The 20,048-nt window shown below is 47.4% G+C and overlaps 2 protein-coding genes across 2 annotated transcripts in view; both read left to right on the top strand.

The window, feature by feature from the left end:
- Positions 1-1,610: 1,610 nt before the first annotated feature.
- lratb.1 (lecithin retinol acyltransferase b, tandem duplicate 1) lies at positions 1,611-11,904 on the top strand. The gene is made up of 2 exons (XM_038976142.1): positions 1,611-2,384; positions 11,558-11,904. The coding sequence occupies exons 1-2, from the start codon at positions 1,785-1,787 to the stop codon at positions 11,708-11,710; spliced, it is 753 nt and encodes a 250-aa protein (XP_038832070.1). The 5' UTR covers positions 1,611-1,784; the 3' UTR covers positions 11,711-11,904.
- A 3,967-nt stretch (positions 11,905-15,871) lies between these two features.
- Positions 15,872-20,048, top strand: part of LOC120030189 (lecithin retinol acyltransferase-like) — an 18,646-nt gene continuing 14,469 nt past the window's right edge. The window contains exons 1-3 of the mRNA XM_038975539.1: positions 15,872-16,015; positions 16,426-16,581; positions 18,184-18,258. Of these exons, the coding sequence (XP_038831467.1) occupies positions 15,872-16,015; positions 16,426-16,581; positions 18,184-18,258 (375 nt within the window). The remainder of the gene's footprint in view (positions 16,016-16,425; positions 16,582-18,183; positions 18,259-20,048) is intronic.

The following is a 20,048-nucleotide window of genomic DNA, read 5'->3' as shown; positions in this document are numbered from 1 at the left end:
CCTCTCTCTCTCTTTCCTCTCTCTATTCCTCTCTCAACCTCCTCTCCCCCTGTCTCCCTGTCTTTATCTCTCGGTCTCTCCCACCTCTCTCTAACCTCCACTCTCTATTCCTCTCTCTCTCTCTCAGTAAGTACGGACACTAAAATCCAATGGTGATATCTCAATCCCATTTGAGTTGGTTGATCAATGGTTACAGTACGTGTGTGTGTGTGTGTGTGTGTGTGTGTGTGTGTGTGTGTGTGTGTGTGTGTGTGTGTGTGTGTGTGTGTGTGTGTGTGTGTGTGTGTGTGTGTGTGTGTGTGTGTGTGTGTGTGTGTGTGTGTGTGTGTGTGTGTGTGTGTGTGTGTGTGTGTGTGTGTGTGTGCGTGTGAGTGAATAGGCTGGTTGTCCCAGTTCTCCAGGGATCTAATGATTGCCATATGGTCACACCCCGGCTTCCTCTTTCCTACAGGCTCTTTAGAACACTCTCCTGTTCCGTTCTTTAACCAGACTGAACACTCTCCTGTTCCGTTCTTTAACCAAACTGAACACTCTCCTGTTCCGTTCTTTAACCAAACTGAACACTCTCCTGTTCCGTTCTTTAACCAAACTGAACACTCTTCTGTTCTGTTCTTTAACCAAACTGAACACTCTCCTGTTCCGTTCTTTAACCAAACTGAACACTCTCCTGTTCCGTTCTTTAACCAAACTGAACACTCTTCTGTTCTGTTCTTTAACCAAACTGAACACTCTCCTGTTCCGTTCTTTAACCAAACTGAACACTCTCCTGTTCCGTTCTTTAACCAAACTGAACACTCTCCTGTTCCGTTCTTTAACCAAACTGAACACTCTCCTGTTCCGTTCTTTAACCAAACTGAACACTCTCCTGTTTACGAGACACACAGACACGGACACACACACACGGACACACACACACGGACACACACACACACACACACACACAGACACAGGGACACACAGACACACACACACACACACGGACACACACACACGGACACACACACACACACACAATTGCTCACACACACGTACACACACCAGACGTAGACACTCAAATGCATTACATTGTCATGCACCAATTCAGTACACAGTGTGCTGTAAACTCACTATGACCCTCTGGCAACAGTATAATGTTGTGTTGCAACCATGCTGTGTTGTCATGTCTTGCTGTTAAGTTGTTGTCTAATAGGTCTCTCTTGTTGTGATGTGTTGTTACGTCCTATATTTATATTGTATTTATTTTTTAAATCCCTGGCCCTCCATCCCCGCAGGAGGCCTTTTGCCTTTTGGTAGGACGTCATTGTAAATAATAATTTATTCTTAACTGACTTGCCTAGTTAAATAAATGTTAAATAAATATATATTTTTTAAATGATGTTGTGAAAGGCACAACATTAACCATACATGATTCAATAGACCTATTAGGCTATTGACACTCATACAACTCATCACTAGAATATATTGTGGTAGATAGGCTACCCGTCTGTAACTAGTTGTGGTCTGCATGTAGCCTTGAGAACATAATGTAAGAAGTCAACAAGCTGTTCTCTCTCTCTCTCTCTCTCTCTCTCTCTCTCTCTCTCTCTCTCTCTCTCTTCAGAATGAAGACTACCTACCGGAATACTCTGCTTTCAAACAGCAGCCAATCGGATCATCGAATCCCTCACGACGTCAACGTGGGCTCGGCGTTGAAATTGGCCGGGAGCTGAAGACGATAGAGGAGCGCGAGGCGAGGAGGACAACATCTCGGAAAAAACAAGAACAAGAAATTCCCTCCAATAAATATGTTGAATTCGCTCACATTACTCCTGGAAAAAGTACTCTTCCTCACTCACCTCAATGTCTTCAATCACTTCAGGACCAGTCTGTTTTTTTCAGACACACAGAGAGAGAGGGAGAAGAAGATAGTTACAAATCACTGCGAGAAAGAGGAGGTCCCCGATCCCTCCGCCGGCACCGCACTCCCAGACTCACTATACCAGCGGGGAGACTTGTTAGAAGTTCCCCGGACTCTATTCACTCATTTCGGCATCTATTTAGGGGACAACCGGGTGGCACATCTGATTCCGGATATCTTGCCACTCTTGACAACGGACAAGCGTTCCATCCAGGTGATGGTAACTAACAAACGCTTAGTTCTTGGCGTTCTATCCAAGAGCGCCAGCATTCGGGTGGATACTGTTGAGGACTTTGCCTACGGCGCGTCAATTCTACTTAACGTTATGGACACTACCGTGCAGAGACGACCGTTGGATGGCGAAGAGATTGCGAGGAGAGCAGAGGAAATGGTTGGGAAGATACCTTACAGCTTGCTGTGGAATAACTGTGAACATTTCGTTACTTATTGCCGTTACGGCAGCGCGATCAGCATTCAGACAGACAAGGTAACATATTGATGTCGGCCTAGATATTGGTCTTCCTTCTTTTCTTTTTTTTTACGCGCAGCACGGACCTTTTGAAGATGCCATCTTTAAGAGAGCTATATATCCCAAAGTTCAGCTAACTGCAACACGATAACGGTGTTTCACTATACAGACCGTACATTTCATAGGTCCCTATAAGTGTTGATTGTACATTGGGTGTGCGTCCTGTGTGCGCTCTTGGAACTGTTGCGCGCTGGTGAGATCTTTTCACAGAGTGATGCTTCAGGACTCTGCCCGTTTCTATAACTAGTTGCAGAATTTGAATATTTAAACATAAATATATCCATCTATAGATTTAGGTGAATGCTGTGAACTAGTAATTGCTGGTTTAGGTGATAGGCTTATATGCCTTGATTTAAAATGTTAAAAAAGTTAGTCTATAACTCCATTCAAAGTAAGCTATGATAAAGCAGGATCGTTTGATTAATCTCAAGTAAAATAGACAACAACAAAAAAGGCTCACTACTCTACTTTATTCTGTGAGAAATGTCAATGATGTGCATCAATATGGGCCTGTGATCATGACGAGGCCCTGCTGTGGCCTAAAGTAGTTCCCTCCTCTGGTCTACTTTATTCTGTGAGAAATGTCAATGATGTGCATCAATATGGGCCAATGTTTATAGAGCAATTGTGATCATGACGGACAAGGCAGACAATGTTTGCATCCCAAATGGCACCCTATTCCCTATATAGTGCACTACTTTAGACCAGGACTGGCACCCTATTCCCTGTATAGTGCACTACTTTAGACCAGGACTGGCACCCTATTCCCTGTATAGTGCACTACTTTAGACCAGGACTGGCACCCTATTCCCTGTATAGTGCACTACTTTAGACCAGGACTTGCACCCTATTCCCTATATAGTGCACTACTTTAGACCAGGACTGGCACCATATTCCCTGTATAGTGCACTACTTTAGACCAGGACTGGCACCCTATTCCCTGTATAGTGCACTACTTTAGACCAGGACTGGCACCCTATTCCCTGTATAGTGCACTACTTTAGACCAGGACTGGCACCCTATTCCCTGTATAGTGCACTACTTTAGACCAGGACTGGCACCCTATTCCCTGTATAGTGCACTACTTTAGACCAGGACTGGCACCCTATTCCCTGTATAGTGCACTACTTTAGACCAGGACTTGCACCCTATTCCCTATATAGTGCACTACTTTAGACCAGGACTGGCACCATATTCCCTGTATAGTGCACTACTTTAGACCAGGACTGGCACCCTATTCCCTGTATAGTGCACTACTTTAGACCAGGACTGGCACCCTATTCCCTGTATAGTGCACTACTTTAGACCAGGACTGGCACCCTATTCCCTGTATAGTGCACTACTTTAGACCAGGACTGGCACCCTATTCCCTGTATAGTGCACTACTTTAGACCAGGACTGGCACCCTATTCCCTGTATAGTGCACTACTTTAGACCAGGACTGGCACCCTATTCCCTGTATAGTGCACTACTTTAGACCAGGACTGGCACCCTATTCCCTGTATAGTGCACTACTTTAGACCAGGACTGGCACCCTATTCCCTGTATAGTGCACTACTTTAGACCAGGACTGGCACCCTATTCCCTATATAGTGCACTACTTTAGACCAGGACTGGCACCCTATTCCCTATATAGTGCACTACTTTTAACCAGAGCTGGCACCCTATTCCCTGTATAGTGCACTACTTTAGACCAGGACTGGCACCATATTCCCTGTATAGTGCACTACTTTAGACCAGGACTGGCACCCTATTCCCTGTATAGTGCACTACTTTATACCAGGACTGGCACCATATTCCCTGTATAGTGCACTACTTTAGACCAGGACTGGCACCCTATTCCCTGTATAGTGCACTACTTTAGACCAGGACTGGCACCCTATTCCCTGTATAGTGCACTACTTTAGACCAGGACTGGCACCATATTCCCTGTATAGTGCACTACTTTAGACCAGGACTGGCACCCTATTCCCTGTATAGTGCACTACTTTAGACCAGGACTGGCACCCTATTCCCTGTATAGTGCACTACTTTAGACCAGGACTGGCACCCTATTCCCTGTATAGTGCACTACTTTAGACCAGGACTGGCACCCTATTCCCTGTATAGTGCACTACTTTAGACCAGGACTGGCACCCTATTCCCTGTATAGTGCACTACTTTAGACCAGGACTGGCACCCTATTCCCTGTATAGTGCACTACTTTAGACCAGGACTGGCACCCTATTCCCTGTATAGTGCACTACTTTAGACCAGGACTGGCACCCTATTCCCTGTATAGTGCACTACTTTAGACCAGGACTGGCACCCTATTCCCTGTATAGTTCACTACTTTAGACCAGGACTGGCACCATATTCCCTGTATAGTGCACTACTTTAGACCAGGACTGGCACCCTATTCCCTATATAGTGCACTACTTTAGACCAGGACTGGCACCATATTCCCTATATAGTGCACTACTTTAGACCAGGACTGGCACCCTATTCCCTATATAGTGCACTACTTTAGACCAGGACTGGCACCCTATTCCCTATATAGTGCACTACTTTAGACCAGGACTGGCACCCTATTCCCTATATAGTGCACTACTTTAGACCAGGACTGGCACCCTATTCCCTATATAGTGCACTACTTTAGACCAGGGCTGGCACCCTATTCCCTATATAGGCCTATTATGGTGCACTCATTTTGGCCAGGATCTAAACTAGTGCCCTGCTGTGGTCTAAAGTAGTGCCCTGCTCTGGTTTAAAGTAGTGCCCTCCTCTGGTCTAAAGTAGAGCCCTCCTCTGGTCTAAAGTAGAGCCCTCCTCTGGTCTAAAGTAGAGCCCTCCTCTGGTCTAAAGTAGTGCCCTCCTCTGGTCTAAAGTAGAGCCCTCCTCTGGTCTAAAGTAGTGCCCTGTTCTGGTCTAAAGTAGAGCCCTGTTCTGGTCTAAAGTAGTGCCCTCCTCTGGTCTAAAGTAGTGCCCTGCTCTGGTCTAAAGTAGTGCCCTCCTCTGGTCTAAAGTAGTGCCCTGCTCTGGTCTAAAGTAGTGCCCTCCTCTGGTCTAAAGTAGTGCCCTGCTGTGGTCTAAAGTAGTGCCCTCCTCTGGTCTAAAGTAGTGCCCTGCTGTGGTCTAAAGTAGTGCCCTCCTCTGGTCTAAAGTAGTGCCCTGTTCTGTCTAAAGTAGTGCCCTGCTCTGGTCTAAAGTAGAGCCCTCCTCTGGTCTAAAGTAGTGCCCTCCTCTGGTCTAAAGTAGTGCCCTACTCTGGTCTAAAGTAGTGCCCTCCTCTGGTCTAAAGTAGTGCCCTGTTCTGGTCTAAAGTAGTGCCCTGTTCTGGTCTAAAGTAGAGCTCTCCTCTGGTCTAAAGTAGTGCCCTCCTCTGGTCTAAAGTAGAGCCCTCCTCTGGTCTAAAGTAGAGCCCTCCTCTGGTCTAAAGTAGAGCCCTCCTCTGGTCTAAAGTAGAGCCCTCCTCTGGTCTAAAGTAGTGCCCTGCTCTGGTCTAAAGTAGTGCCCTCCTCTGGTCTAAAGTAGAGCCCTGTTCTGGTCTAAAGTAGTGCCCTCCTCTGGTCTAAAGTAGAGCCCTCCTCTGGTCTAAAGTAGAGCCCTCCTCTGGTCTAAAGTAGTGCCCTGCTCTGGTCTAAAGTAGTGCCCTCCTCTGGTCTAAAGTAGTGCCCTGCTCTGGTCTAAAGTAGATCCCTCCTCTGGTCTAAAGTAGAGCCCTCCTCTGGTCTAAAGTAGTGCCCTGCTCTGGTCTAAAGTAGAGCCCTCCTCTGGTCTAAAATAGTGCCCTGCTGTGGTCTAAAGTAGAGCCCTCCTCTGGTCTAAAGTAGAGCCCTCCTCTGGTCTAAAGTAGAGCCCTGTTCTGGTCTAAAGTAGTGCCCTGTTCTGGTTTAAAGTAGTGCCTTGCTGTGGTTTAAACTAGTGCCCTTCTGTGGCCTAAAGTAGTGCCTTATGTGAATAAGGTGCCATTTAGCATGCAGCAAATGATTTGTCCAAGTTTCCTGGACCACAAAACGGGATCAACCTCCCTTGTATCCCATGCCCTAAAACAAAGACGGACCTCCCCTGTATCCCATGCCCTAAAACAAAGACGGACCTCCCCTGTATCCCATGCCCTAAAACAAAGACAGACCGACATGAAAATGTGTGGCAACGGCTCGATTCAATCTTATGTAGCAACATTTGAAATGTTTATTTATTTTTTACAAAAGTAGAGACTCAGAGCTAGAACATGGTATATCAAACACTACAGTTGAGGAACAATGGGAAAGTAATTATGCTTTGAAAGTTGTATAAACTTGTGACTCCACTTTTGAGAAAATGTCCCTTGAATGTTTTGGTATCTAGGGAATAGCTTCTTCTTTTGTCTACACCCATTCAGCATCGTTCACACCCTCTTAAGCCTTAGCCCCAGCCATCTATTTTAAAGGATTCACTCGTGATACTGAAATGGGGTGTAGATTTCAAGACTAAAGGCTGGTTTTGTAACACGTCTTTTGACATGTCTGTATATAGTTATCGCAGTGACGTCGTGAACCTTCCATTGTCGTCCGACGTCAAACTTGTCATTGTCGTTGTATGAGAAAGTATCAACACAAAAACGGCAGGCTGCATGACGTCAGCAGCCTGACGGTCCAACATCACTGGTCTATTGTAACACCAATAAACCCAACCGTTTAAAAAAATGAATGTGGGCCTCCCGGGTGGCGCAGTGGTCTAGGGCACTGCATCGCAGTGCTAACTGCGCCACCAGAGTCTCTGGGTTCGCCCCAGGCTCTGTCGCAGCCTGGCGGTCCAACATCACTGGTCTATTGTAACACCAATAAACCCAACCGTTTAAAAAAATGAATGTAGTACATGTCAATCTAGAAAAAAACAGGAACATTTCAAAACAATGTTTTGGTTTGTTTCTAAATTGTTAGCTGGCTAGCTAAAAATAAGTTAGCTGGCTAGCTAAAGTTCAGTTAGCTGGCTAGCTAAAGTTCAGTTAGCTGGCTAGCTAAAGTTCAGTTAGCTGGCTAGCTAAAGTTCAGTTAGCTGGCTAGCTAAAGTTAAGTTAGCTGGCTAGCTAAAGTTCAGTTAGCTGGCTAGCTAAAGTTCAGTTAGCTGGCTAGCTAAAGTTCAGTTAGCTGGCTAGCTAAAGTTCAGTTAGCTGGCTAGCTAAAGTTCAGTTAGCTGGCTAGCTAAAGTTAAGTTAGCTGGCTAGCTAAAGTTAAGTTAGCTGGCTAGCTAAAAATAAGTTAGCTGGCTAGCTAAAAATAAGTTAGCTGGCTAGCTAAAAATAAGTTAGCTGGCTAGCTAAAAATAAGTTAGCTGGCTAGCTAAAGTTAAGTTAGCTGGCTAGCCAGTTCAAATAATGACCATATCATATTAAAAAAAAAAAGTTCAAATGCCACTCCTGTGAAACAGTGACGCGCGACATAGTCCTTGCTTCCTGAAACAAGTCACAAATGTGGACCAGTCCGAGTGATTAAACTACGGAAAGGCAGTGTATCATAACATCAACACAGTATTTAAATTAGGACATTTGCAGTTGATCGGCTCACCAGGCTTCTTAGTCTGCAGGTGTGGTGAGAGTCTGAGTTTTGTTTTGTTTTTAAATGAGCACCAATGAGTACAGCTAAGCTAGACTAGTATAGACAATTTTAATGTCTGTTGTTTTTAACTGTTGTTCTTAGAGCGCCAGGCAGAAAATAACTCTGTTCTTAGCTCCGTTCTCTTGTAGAACCTGTCGGCGAGTTCTGTTCATTCTATTTCATTGGTTCTGTTCATTCTATTCCATTGGTTCTGTTCATTCTATTCCATTGGTTCTGTTCATTCTATTCCATTGGTTCTGCTAAAAGAGCAAGTTGAGGCTATACATCCCAAGTGGCACCCTATTCCCTATATAGTGCACTACTTTTAACCAGGGCTGGCACCCTATTCCCTATATAGTGCACTACTTTAGACCAGGCCTTGCACCCTATTCCCTATATAGTGCACTACTTTTAACCGGAGCTGGCACCCTATTCCCTATATAGTGCACTACTTTTAACCGGAGCTGGCACCCTATTCCCTATATAGTGCACTAATTTTAACCGGAGCTGGCACCCTATTCCCTATATAGTGCACTACTTTAGACCAGGGCCCATTCAATGAGCAATGGATTTGGCAAGAGAACAACCAGATCCGGGACCAGGCTAAAATACAACCTCTTTTCAAGTTCAAGTTTGTTAATTCAAGTTTGTTTATTTGTCATATACAAAGTGCAATGAAATGCTCAGGCCTACTTACAGGTTCATCTCTCCACAATGCAATATCAATAAGTGAAGAATAATTCAAAAGTTGAATGAATAAAACGATGATAAATATATATAAATATATATATATATATAACAGAAGAAGGCACACAAAGAAATTGAAGTAGAATATTAAACCTAGACATATGTCTTCTATAGAAGGTGTGTATGCGAGGCGGTTGATCCACACACACGTCACTGGCTTTAATATCAGTCAAGTTTTTAACAACCGGATGTATCCGGTTTTCAGGGGAAATGGAAAGAGAGCTGATGTGATGTCACTTCCTCTTTTGTCCGTTAACAACGTGACACGCCATCTGAACTCCTCCTCCACATTTACTGGATTGGTCGAACAGTGCAGAAGAGAACCTCCCCCGACAGTTTTTTTATTCCCCTCTTCTCGTCAAGACCATAATGCAGGGGGATATGGTTTCCTACGTTTATTTTAAACGTGCTACGTTGCGTTACTGGCTTAATGTTCTTAGTGGGAAACCTGGTTCGTTGGTCGTTTCACAAGACAAATGGAGAACAACGGTTCTATTGTCGACAGGCCAAATCACTGCAGTATTTGGGGAGGTGATTTTAACCAGAGTTGAGGACTGGCAGCACTGTTGGCCAGGAGGGGTAGTTGAGGTTTTCTGGACCTTTTATAGACTAACCATGATTCCCCCGAAATGAGCCCTGAAATATGTCCCAAATGGCACCCTATTCCCTGTATAGTGCACTACTTTTGACCAGGGCTGGCACCCTATTCCCTATATAGTGCACTACTTTAGACCAGGGTTGGCACACTATTCCCTATATAGTGTACTACGTTTATCCAGACTCTATAGGCCCTGTTCAAAAGTAGTGTACTATAAAGCCTAAAGAATCAACAGGGTGCCATTTGAGACGGGCAGTAGTAGCCCAGTCGGGATGGGAACTTATTCAACAACTTTTGACATATTTGACTGTAACTTGATATGTAGGCTACAAAGACCAGCTACCGCAGAGTAGAAGCAGAGACAGAATAGCATTCTGTAGCACTTGCTTACTTCAGAGCCAGTGAGAGAGAGGGAGAGAGGGAGAGGAGGGAGAGAGAGAGAGAGAAGGAGGAAAGGGAGGGAGAGAGAGAGAGGGAGGAAAGGGAGGGAGAGACAGAGGAGGAGAGGAGGAAAGGGAGGGAGAGAGGGAGGGAGAGAGAGAGCAGGAAAGAGAGAGAGAGAGGAGGAAAGAGAGGGGGGAAGAGAGAGAGAGAGAGAGTCTGAGACAGACTGAGACACACAAAAAAATATGTGTTTTTTGTCCTAAAGGAATGTGTATCTGTGTATCTGATATTGAACAAATGAGACATGTTATGGCACTCAGATAGTCCACTACAGGGCACAACATTTAACACGGGTGATCTTCTCCTCCCTGTAATATAGTCTACTACAGGTCACAACATTTAACACGGGTGATCTCCTCCTCCCTGTAATATATTCTACTACAGGGCACAACATTTAACACGGGTGACCTTCTCCCTGTAATATAGTCTACTACAGGTCACAACATTTAACACGGGTGATCTCCTCCTCCCTGTAATATAGTCTACTACAGGTCACAACATTTAACACGGGTGATCTCCTCCTCCCTGTAATATATTCTACTACAGGGCACAACATTTAACACGGGTGATCTCCTCCTCCCTGTAATATAGTCTACTACAGGTCACAACATTTAACACGGGTGATCTCCTCCTCCCTGTAATATAGTCTACTACAGGTCACAACATTTAACACGGGTGATCTCCTCCTCCCTGTAATATAGTCTACTACAGGTCACAACATTTAACACGGGTGATCTCCTCCTCCCTGTAATATATTCTACTACAGGGCACAACATTTAACACGGGTGATCTCCTCCTCCCTGTAATATAGTCTACTACAGGTCACAACATTTAACACGGGTGATCTCCTCCTCCCTGTAATATATTCTACTACAGGGCACAACATTTAACACGGGTGATCTCCTTCTCCCTGTAATATAGTCTACTACAGGGCACAACGTTTAACACGGGTGATCTCCTCCTCCCTGTAATATAGTCTACTACAGGGCACAACGTTTAACACGGGTGACCTTCTCCCTGTAATATAGTCTACTACAGGGCACAACATTTAACACGGGTGACCTTCTCCCTGTAATATAGTCTACTACAGGGCACAACATTTAACACGGGTGACCTTCTCCCTGTAATATAGTCTACCACAGGGCACAACATTTAACACGGGTGACCTTCTCCCTGTAATATAGTCTACTACAGGTCACAACATTTAACACGGGTGATCTCCTCCTCCCTGTAATATAGTCTACTACAGGTCACAACATTTAACACGGGTGATCTCCTCCTCCCTGTAATATATTCTACTACAGGGCACAACATTTAACATGGGTGATCTCCTCCTCCCTGTAATATAGTCTACTACAGGTCACAACATTTAACACGGGTGATCTCCTCCTCCCTGTAATATATTCTACTACAGGGCACAACATTTAACACGGGTGATCTCCTTCTCCCTGTAATATAGTCTACTACAGGTCACAACATTTAACACGGGTGATCTTCTCCTCCCTGTAATATAGTCTACTACAGGGCACAACATTTAACACGGGTGATCTTCTCCTCCCTGTAATATAGTCTACTACAGGGCACAACATTTAACACGGGTGATCTCCTCCCTGTAATATAGTCTACTACAGGGCACAAAATTTAACACGGGTGATCTTCTCCTCCCTGTAATATATTCTACTACAGGGCACAACACTCCTACACACACACACACTTGCCCTCTAAATCTTCCCCCTTGTCTATCACTATAATATTAACCATCTTTTCCATGTTTTTCCTTCTAGTTCTGTGATTGGCTGAAATCTGTCATCCGGGATCACAGGAGTGTTCCGCTGACTGGGTTCCTGGGAATTCTGTCTGTTCTCGTTCTGGGAATGTCCCCTTACACCACGCTTCCCACCCTCCTCATCCCCTTCACCCTCTGGATGGCAGGCTGATTCTGGGAATTCTGCAATTCCATTTCATTTCAATATGAATTTTGATAATATGTATATAGGTATATATATCTTTTTTTTTACATCTCCAGAAATTGAAATGTTCACGGGTCACCATATTCCAATTCCCCCTGAGACACCTGCAGGAAGTGGGGGTCACAGCCAGGGTCACCATATCCCAACTCCCCCTGAGACACCTGCAGGAAGTGGGTGTCACAGCCAGGGTCACCATATCCCAACTCCCCCTGAGACACCTGCAGGAAGTGGGGGTCACAGCCAGGGTCACCATATCCCAACTCCCCCTGAGACACCCGCAGGAAGTGGGTGTCACAGCCAGGGTCACCATATCCCAACTCCCCCTGAGACACCTGCAGGAAGTGGGGGTCACAGCCAGGGTCACCATATCCCAACTCCCCCTGAGACACCCGCAGGAAGTGGGTGTCACAGCCAGGGTCACCATATCCCAACTCCCCCCTGAGACACCTGCAGGAAGTGGGGGTCACAGCCAGGGTCACCATATCCCAACTCCCACTGAGACACCCGCAGGAAGTGGGGGTCACAGCCAGAGTCACCATATCCCAACTCCCCCTGAGACACTCGCAGGAAGTGGGGGTCACGGCCAGGGTCACCATATCCCAACTCCCCCTGAGACACCCGCAGGAAGTGGGGGTCACAGCCAGAGTCACCATATCCCAACTCCCCCTGAGACACCCACCTGTACAATCAGCAATTAGAGTGAAGGGCCTTGCTCAAGGGCACAGCAGCATATTTTTCACCTACTCAGCTCCGGTATTCAAACCAGCGACCTTTCGGTTACTGGCCCAACACTCTAACCGCTAGGCTACCTGCCACTCCTAAACAGCAGCATTACGACAGTGTTCAGACAGTAGCCCATGTCACGCTCTAAATATGTTTCATACCACAAAAACACCAGTACAGTCATATTGACCTTTGAGTTTGTACCCATCTCTAACCATGAACATTTGCACAGAATGTATATATTTTTTTACATTGTAAAACTTTATACTGTTATTGTTATGTAAATAAATACCTGAACATGAAACACTGTAGTGTACTGAGACTGACCTGTGTGTGTGTGTGTGTGTGTGTGTGTGTGTGTGTGTGTGTGTGTGTGTGTGTGTGTGTGTGTGTGTGTGTGTGTGTGTGTGTGTGTGTTGAGTCTGAATCACTATAACTTAAGACTGTAACTCGCGACGTACCTCAATACACCCTCTCTCTCTCTATCTCCACCCTCTCTCTCTCTATCTCCACCCTCTCTCTCTCTATCTCCACCATCTCTCTCTTTCTCTCTCACTCTCTATCTCCACCATCTCTCTCTCTATCTCCACCATCTCTCTCTCTATCTCCACCCTCTCTCTCTCTCTCTCCACCCTCTCTCTCTCTATCTCCACCCTCTCTCTCTCTATCTCCACCATCTCTCTCTTTCTCTCTCTCCACCCTCTCTCTCTCTATCTCCACCATCTCTCTCTCTATCTCCACCCTCTCTCTCTCTCTCTCTCACTCTCTATCTCCACCCTCTCTCTCTCTCTCTATCTCCACCCTCTCTCCACCCTCTCTCTCTCTCTCCACCCTATCTCTCTCTCTCCACCCTCTCTCTCTCTATCTCCACCCTCTCTCTCTCTCTCTCTCTCTCCACCCTCTAACATATTTTTATATGCCACAATTCTTATTAAACAGCAATATCTATCTTTACGGGTACCTGCTGTGTGTTTTGGAGCTACTGATTCTGATGAAAGTGGATGAAGGAAAGCACCATTTTCTTTCTATCTTTCACCACATTAACACAGTCATCATTAAAGATGCAATATGTCACTTTTTAGGGGGGGGTTTGACCCTGATCAAATTCACATAGAAACGTGAGTTATAGATCTGTCATTCTCATTGAAAGCAAAGCTAAGGAGACGGTGGATCTGTTCTATACGTGTTATTTCTATGCTTCCCGTTCTTAAGTTTTTGTTTTTTTGAGGTCTTTTACTTTCGGTTTTGTACACAAGCTTCAAAGAGCTGAAAATACAATATTTTTGTTTATTGAAAAGATATTTCACAGTGGTTTAGATGGTACAATGATTCTCTACACTATACATTGCTTGTTTTGTCTGAAAAAAAAATGAAATTAGGCAAACTATTCGAATTTTAGCAACCAGGAAATGGCGGACTGATTTCTGCATAGTGCACCTGTAACGGTATAGCTTCCGTCCCTCTCCTCGCCCCGACCCGGGCTCGAACCAGGGACCCTCTGCACACATCAACAACTGCCTCCCGCGAAGCATCGTTACCCATCGCTCCACAAAAGCTGCGGCTCTTGCAGAGCAAGGGGAACAACTACTTCAAGGTCTCAGAGCGAGTGACGTCACCGATTGAAACGCTAGTAGTGCGCACCACCGCTAACTAGCTACCCATTTCACACCGGTTACACACCTTTAAATATATAACCGTCCATTGTTGTTTACGTTTCTTACTTCCTCTCTCTGCATAGCATCCCTGAGTCTGGCCAGAAAGACTGGAAAAATTACAGTAACTTTCCCAAAATTCCCCGGTGTTCCAGATATCCTTCTAGATATATTCCCCCCGGTGTTCCAGATATCCTTCTCGATATATTCCCCCCGGTGTTCCAGATATCCTTCTAGATATATTCCCTGGTGTTCCAGATATCCTTCTAGATATATTCCCCGGTGTTCCAGATATCCTTCTCGATATATTCCCCGGTGTTCCAGATATCCTTCTCGATATATTCCCCGGTGTTCCAGATATCCTTCTCGATATATTCCCCGGTGTTCCAGATATCCTTCTCGAGATATTCCCGGTTAAAGGAGAACATACGGGGAATCCTCCAGCCAGGCTTTCCGGAAAACCAGGGAGTTTTTTGGGGGAAAGTTACCGTACATTTTTCAGCCCTACAGTAATGATGCATTATGGGGAAATAAAAGGTATATGTTGTCTAGTCTGGTCCCAGATCTGTTTGTGCTGTCTTGCCGACTCCTATGGTCATAGTTACTAAACAGCACAAACAGATCTGGGATCAGGCTAGATTTTCTCACGCACTACGTTTGACCAGAGCCACGGGTCATGGTCAAACATAGTGCGCTAACATAGGGATTAGGGTGCAATTTCAGACCTTGGATTTAGCATTGGGAAATAATGCCATTGTTCTGTTAAGATTATGTACTTGCTGCTTCAAAATCCAAATCTCTACGTTCCAACTGGCACCCTATTCCCTATATAGTGCACTACTTTAGACCAGGGCTGGCACCCTATTCCCTATATAGTGCACTACTTTAGACCAGGGCTGGCACCCTATTCCCTACATAGTACACTACTTTAGACCAGGACCCTATGGCACCCTATTCCCTACATAGCACACTACTTTAGACCAGGGCCCTATGGCACCCTATTCCCTACATAGTACACTACTTTAGACCAGGACCTTATGGCACTGTGTTCCCTACATAGTACACTACTTTGACCAGGTCCTAATATATGGAATAGGGTGCCAATTGTGATGCAGACTTTCTTTGTTATTGATGAAATACTCAGCTAAAGTGTCCACATCACTCTAATCCACAGCTCTGGTCCAAGGTGTTACGTTCAGATGGTTAACACCGAGGCTCAGTGTCAACAAGCCACATGAAACGGCCTGGACCAGAGCTATCTAATCTGCAGCGCTGAGTAGGAGTTGTGCTTAGGCACAGATCTAGGATCAGTTTACAGGCTCAGTCAAATCCTAGACTTGATCATTTTGGGGAAGGACAAAACTGACCTTAGATCAGTGGTTAGTACTAATTCCTTCAGCTCCACCTACCTGGCTAGAGGCTGGACTATTAAAAACATCCGGGTAGCGAACTTTCCCCCTCTCTCTCTATTCACACTCTGTCTCTCTGTTTCTCAGTCAACTCTCCCGCTCTCTCTCTATCCACACTCTGTCTCTTCGTTTCTCAGTCAACTCTCCCGCTCTCTCTCTATCCACACTCTGTCTCTGTTTCTCAGTCAACTCTCCACCTCACCTCCTACACACTCTGTCTCTCTGTTTCTCAGTCAACTCTCCACCTCACCTCCTCCACATTCTGTCCATCTCTCCAGTCCTCTTCTCCTCCTCCACATTCTGTCCATCTCTCCAGTCCTCTTCTCCTCCTCCGTGTCAGGACCATGTTTCCTCTCACGCTCCTCGGCCTGCTGTTCATCACCGCACAAACAGACGACAAGAAAAAGAAGGGGAAAAACCAGACGACAACCAAAGAGGAAGCTCCATCGAAGTATGACTCCATGTTCCAGAGAGGGGACCTGCTGGAGGTATGGAATAACATTTAATGTAGTCAAATAGCTGAGGCAACTCTATGGCTTGACTCCCAATTGGCCCCTTATTCCCTTCATAGTTGGCCCATAGGGCTCCCTCTGGTTAAAAGTAGTGCACTATATAGGGAATAGGGTTCCATAGGGTTCTGGTCTAAAGTAGTGTACTACATAGGGAATAGGGCTCTGGTCTAAAGTAGTGCACTATATAGGGAATAGGGCTCTGGTCTAAAGTAGTGCACTATATAGGGAATAGGGCTCTGGTCTAAAGTAGTGCACTCTATAGGGAATAGGGCTCTGGACTAAAGTAGTGCACTATATAGGGAATAGGGCTCTGGTCAAAAGTAGTGCACTATATATGGAATAGGGTGCCATTTGGGACACTAGATTGTATTTATTTATTCATTCAGGTACCCCGGACGTTGTTCACTCATTTTGGGATCTACCTGGGCGGCGGCAGGGTGGCTCACCTGATACCTGACATACTACCTGCCTTGTCAGATGATGAGGAGGCTATCAGAGAGATGGTCACCAATAACAGACTGATACTGGGGGTCATCGCTAAGGTGAGGGGGGGCAGGGGGGGGGTCATCGCTAAGGTGAGGGGGGGCAGGGGGGGGGTCATCGCTAAGGTGAGGGGGGGCAGGGGGGGGTCATCGCTAAGGTGAGGGGGGGGCAGGGGGGGGGGTCATCGCTAAGGTGAGGGGGGGGCAGGGGGGGGGTCATCGCTAAGGTGAGGGGGGGCAGGGGGGGGGTCATCGCTAAGGTGAGGGGGGGCAGGGGGGGGGTCATCGCTAAGGTGAGGGGGGGCAGGGGGGGGGGTCATCGCTAAGGTGAGGGGGGGCAGGGGGGGGGTCATCGCTAAGGTGAGGGGGGGCAGGGGGGGGGTCATCGCTAAGGTGAGGGGGGGCAGGGGGGGGGTCATCGCTAAGGTGAGGGGGGGCAGGGGGGGGGTCATCGCTAAGGTGAGGGGGGGCAGGGGGGGGGTCATCGCTAAGGTGAGGGGGGGCAGGGGGGGGGTCATCGCTAAGGTGAGGGGGGGGCAGGGGGGGGGGTCATCGCTAAGGTGAGGGGGGGCAGGGGGGGGGTCATCGCTAAGGTGAGGGGGGGCAGGGGGGGGGTCATCGCTAAGGTGAGGGGGGGCAGGGGGGGGGTCATCGCTAAGGTGAGGGGGGGCAGGGGGGGGGTCATCGCTAAGGTGAGGGGGGGCAGGGGGGGGGTCATCGCTAAGGTGAGGGGGGGGCAGGGGGGGGGGTCATCGCTAAGGTGAGGGGGGGCAGGGGGGGGGGTCATCGCTAAGGTGAGGGGGGGCAGGGGGGGGGTCATCGCTAAGGTGAGGGGGGGCAGGGGGGGGGTCATCGCTAAGGTGAGGGGGGGCAGGGGGGGGTCATCGCTAAGGTGAGGGGGGGCAGGGGGGGGGTCATCGCTAAGGTGAGGGGGGGCAGGGGGGGGGTCATCGCTAAGGTGAGGGGGGGCAGGGGGGGGGTCATCGCTAAGGTGAGGGGGGGCAGGGGGGGGGGTCATCGCTAAGGTGAGGGGGGGCAGGGGGGGGGGTCATCGCTAAGGTGAGGGGGGGCAGGGGGGGGGTCATCGCTAAGGTGAGGGGGGGCAGGGGGGGGGTCATCGCTAAGGTGAGGGGGGGCAGGGGGGGGGTCATCGCTAAGGTGAGGGGGGGGCAGGGGGGGGGGTCATCGCTAAGGTGAGGGGGGGCAGGGGGGGGGGTCATCGCTAAGGTGAGGGGGGGCAGGGGGGGGGTCATCGCTAAGGTGAGGGGGGGGCAGTGTGTGGTGTTGGGGTGGGGCAGTGTGTGGTGTTGGGGTGAGGGGCAGTGTGTGGTGTTGGGGGGGGGCAGTGTGTGGTGTTGGGGTGGGGCAGTGTGTGGTGTTGGGGTGAGGGGCAGTGTGTGGTGTTGGGGGGGGGCAGTGTGTGGTGTTGGGGTGGGGGGCAGTGTGTGGTGTTGGGGTGGGGGGCAGTGTGTGGTGAGGGGCAGTGTGTGGTGTTGGGGTGGGGGGCAGTGTGTGGTGTTGGGGTGGGGGGCAGTGTGTGTGTGTGTGTGTGTGTGTGTGTGTGTGTGTGTGTGTGTGTGTGTGTGTGTGTGTGTGTGTGTGTGTGTGTGTGTGTGTGTGTGTGTGTGTGTGAGTGCTGTAACTCCTCTCCTCCTCTCTCAGTGTGCCAGTGTGAGGGTGGACACTGTGGAAGACTTTGCCTACGGCTCAGAGATTATTGTGAACCCCATGGATAAGGTACAGTAAACATTGCAGGCAGCCATAGATGAAGCTCTATGTTAAACTGTCTGGTTCCAACATGGTGGATTCTCTATGTTAAACTGTCTGGTTCCAACATGGTGGATTCTCTATGTTAAACTGTCTGGTTCTATCCTGGTCGATTCTCTATGTTAAACTGTCTGGTTCCAACATGGTGGATTCTCTATGTTAAACTGTCTGGTTCCAACATGGTGGATTCTCTATGTTAAACTGTCTGGTTCTATCCTGGTGGATTCTCTATGTTAAACTGTCTGGTTCCAACATGGTGGATACTCTGTGTTAAACTGTCTGGTTCCAACATGGTGGATACTCTATGTTAAACTGTCTGGTTCCAACATGGTGGATACTCTATGTTAAACTGTCTGGTTCCATCCTGGTCGATTCTCTATGTTAAACTGTCTGGTTCCATCCTGGTCGATTCTCTATGTTAAACTGTCTGGTTCCATCCTGGTCGATTCTCTATGTTAAACTGTCTGGTTCCATCCTGGTCGATTCTCTATGTTAAACTGTCTGGTTCTATCCTGGTGGATTCTCTATGTTAAACTGTCTGGTTCCATCCTGGTCGATACTCTGTGTTAATCTGTCTGGTTTCATCCTGGTCGATACTCTATGTTAAACTGTCTGGTTCCAACATGGTCGATACTCTATGTTAAACTGTCTGGTTCCAACATGGTCGATACTCTATGTTAAACTGTCTGGTTCCAACATGGTGGATACTCTATGTTAAACTGTCTGGTTCTATCCTGGTGGATTCTCTATGTTAAACTGTCTGGTTCCAACATGGTGGATACTCTATGTTAAACTGTCTGGTTCCAACATGGTGGATACTCTGTGTTAATCTGACAAACCAGCCTGATATTTTCAATTTACATAAATATTCTATAAGGAATCAGTGTAGCACATTCACTCTATCAAAAGTATGTGGACACCCCGTCAAATTAGTGGATTCTGCTATTTCAGCCACACATGTTGCTGACAGATGTATAAAATCAAGCACACAGCCATGCAATCTCCATAGACAAACATTTCCTGTTGAATGGCCCGTACTGAAGAGTTCAGTGACTTTCAACGTGGCACCGTCGTAGGATGCCACCTTTCCAACAAGTCAGTTCGTCAAATTTCTTCCCTGCTAGAGTTGCACCGGTCACCTGTAAGTGCTGTTATTGTGAAGTGGAAACGTCTAGGAGCAACAACGGCTCAGCTGCAAAGTGGTAGGCCACACAAGCTCACAGAACGGGACCGCCGAGTGCTGAAGCGTATAAAAATGGTATGTCCTCGGGTTGCAACACTCACTACAGAGTTCCAAACTGTCTCTGGAAGCAACGTCAGTACAAGAACTGTTTGTCTGAAGCTTCATGAAATGGGTTTCCGTGGCCGAGCAGCCGCACACAAGCCTAAGATCACCATGTTCAATGTCAATTGTCGGCTGGAGTGGTGTAAAGCTCAGCGCCATGGGACTTTGGAGCCATGGAAATGAGTTCTTTAGCGTGATGAATCACGCTTCGTCCATCTGGCAGTCAGACGGACGAATCTGCGTTTGGCAGATGCCAGGAGAACTCTACCTGCCACAATGCACAGTGCCAACTGTAAAGTTTGGTGGAGGAGGACTAATGGTCTGCGGCTGTTTTTCATGGATCGGGCTAGACCCCTTAGTTCCAGTGAAGGGAAATCTTAACGCTACAGCATACAATGACATTCTAGACGATTCTGTGCTTCCAACTTTGTGGCAAAAGTTTGGGGAAGGCCCTTTCCTGTTTCAGCATAACAAT

Source organism: Salvelinus namaycush, chromosome 36, assembly GCF_016432855.1.
Source record: "Salvelinus namaycush isolate Seneca chromosome 36, SaNama_1.0, whole genome shotgun sequence".
In the NCBI taxonomy this organism is placed as follows: Eukaryota; Metazoa; Chordata; class Actinopteri; order Salmoniformes; family Salmonidae; genus Salvelinus; species Salvelinus namaycush.
This window is presented reverse-complemented; position numbering and strand designations above follow the sequence as displayed.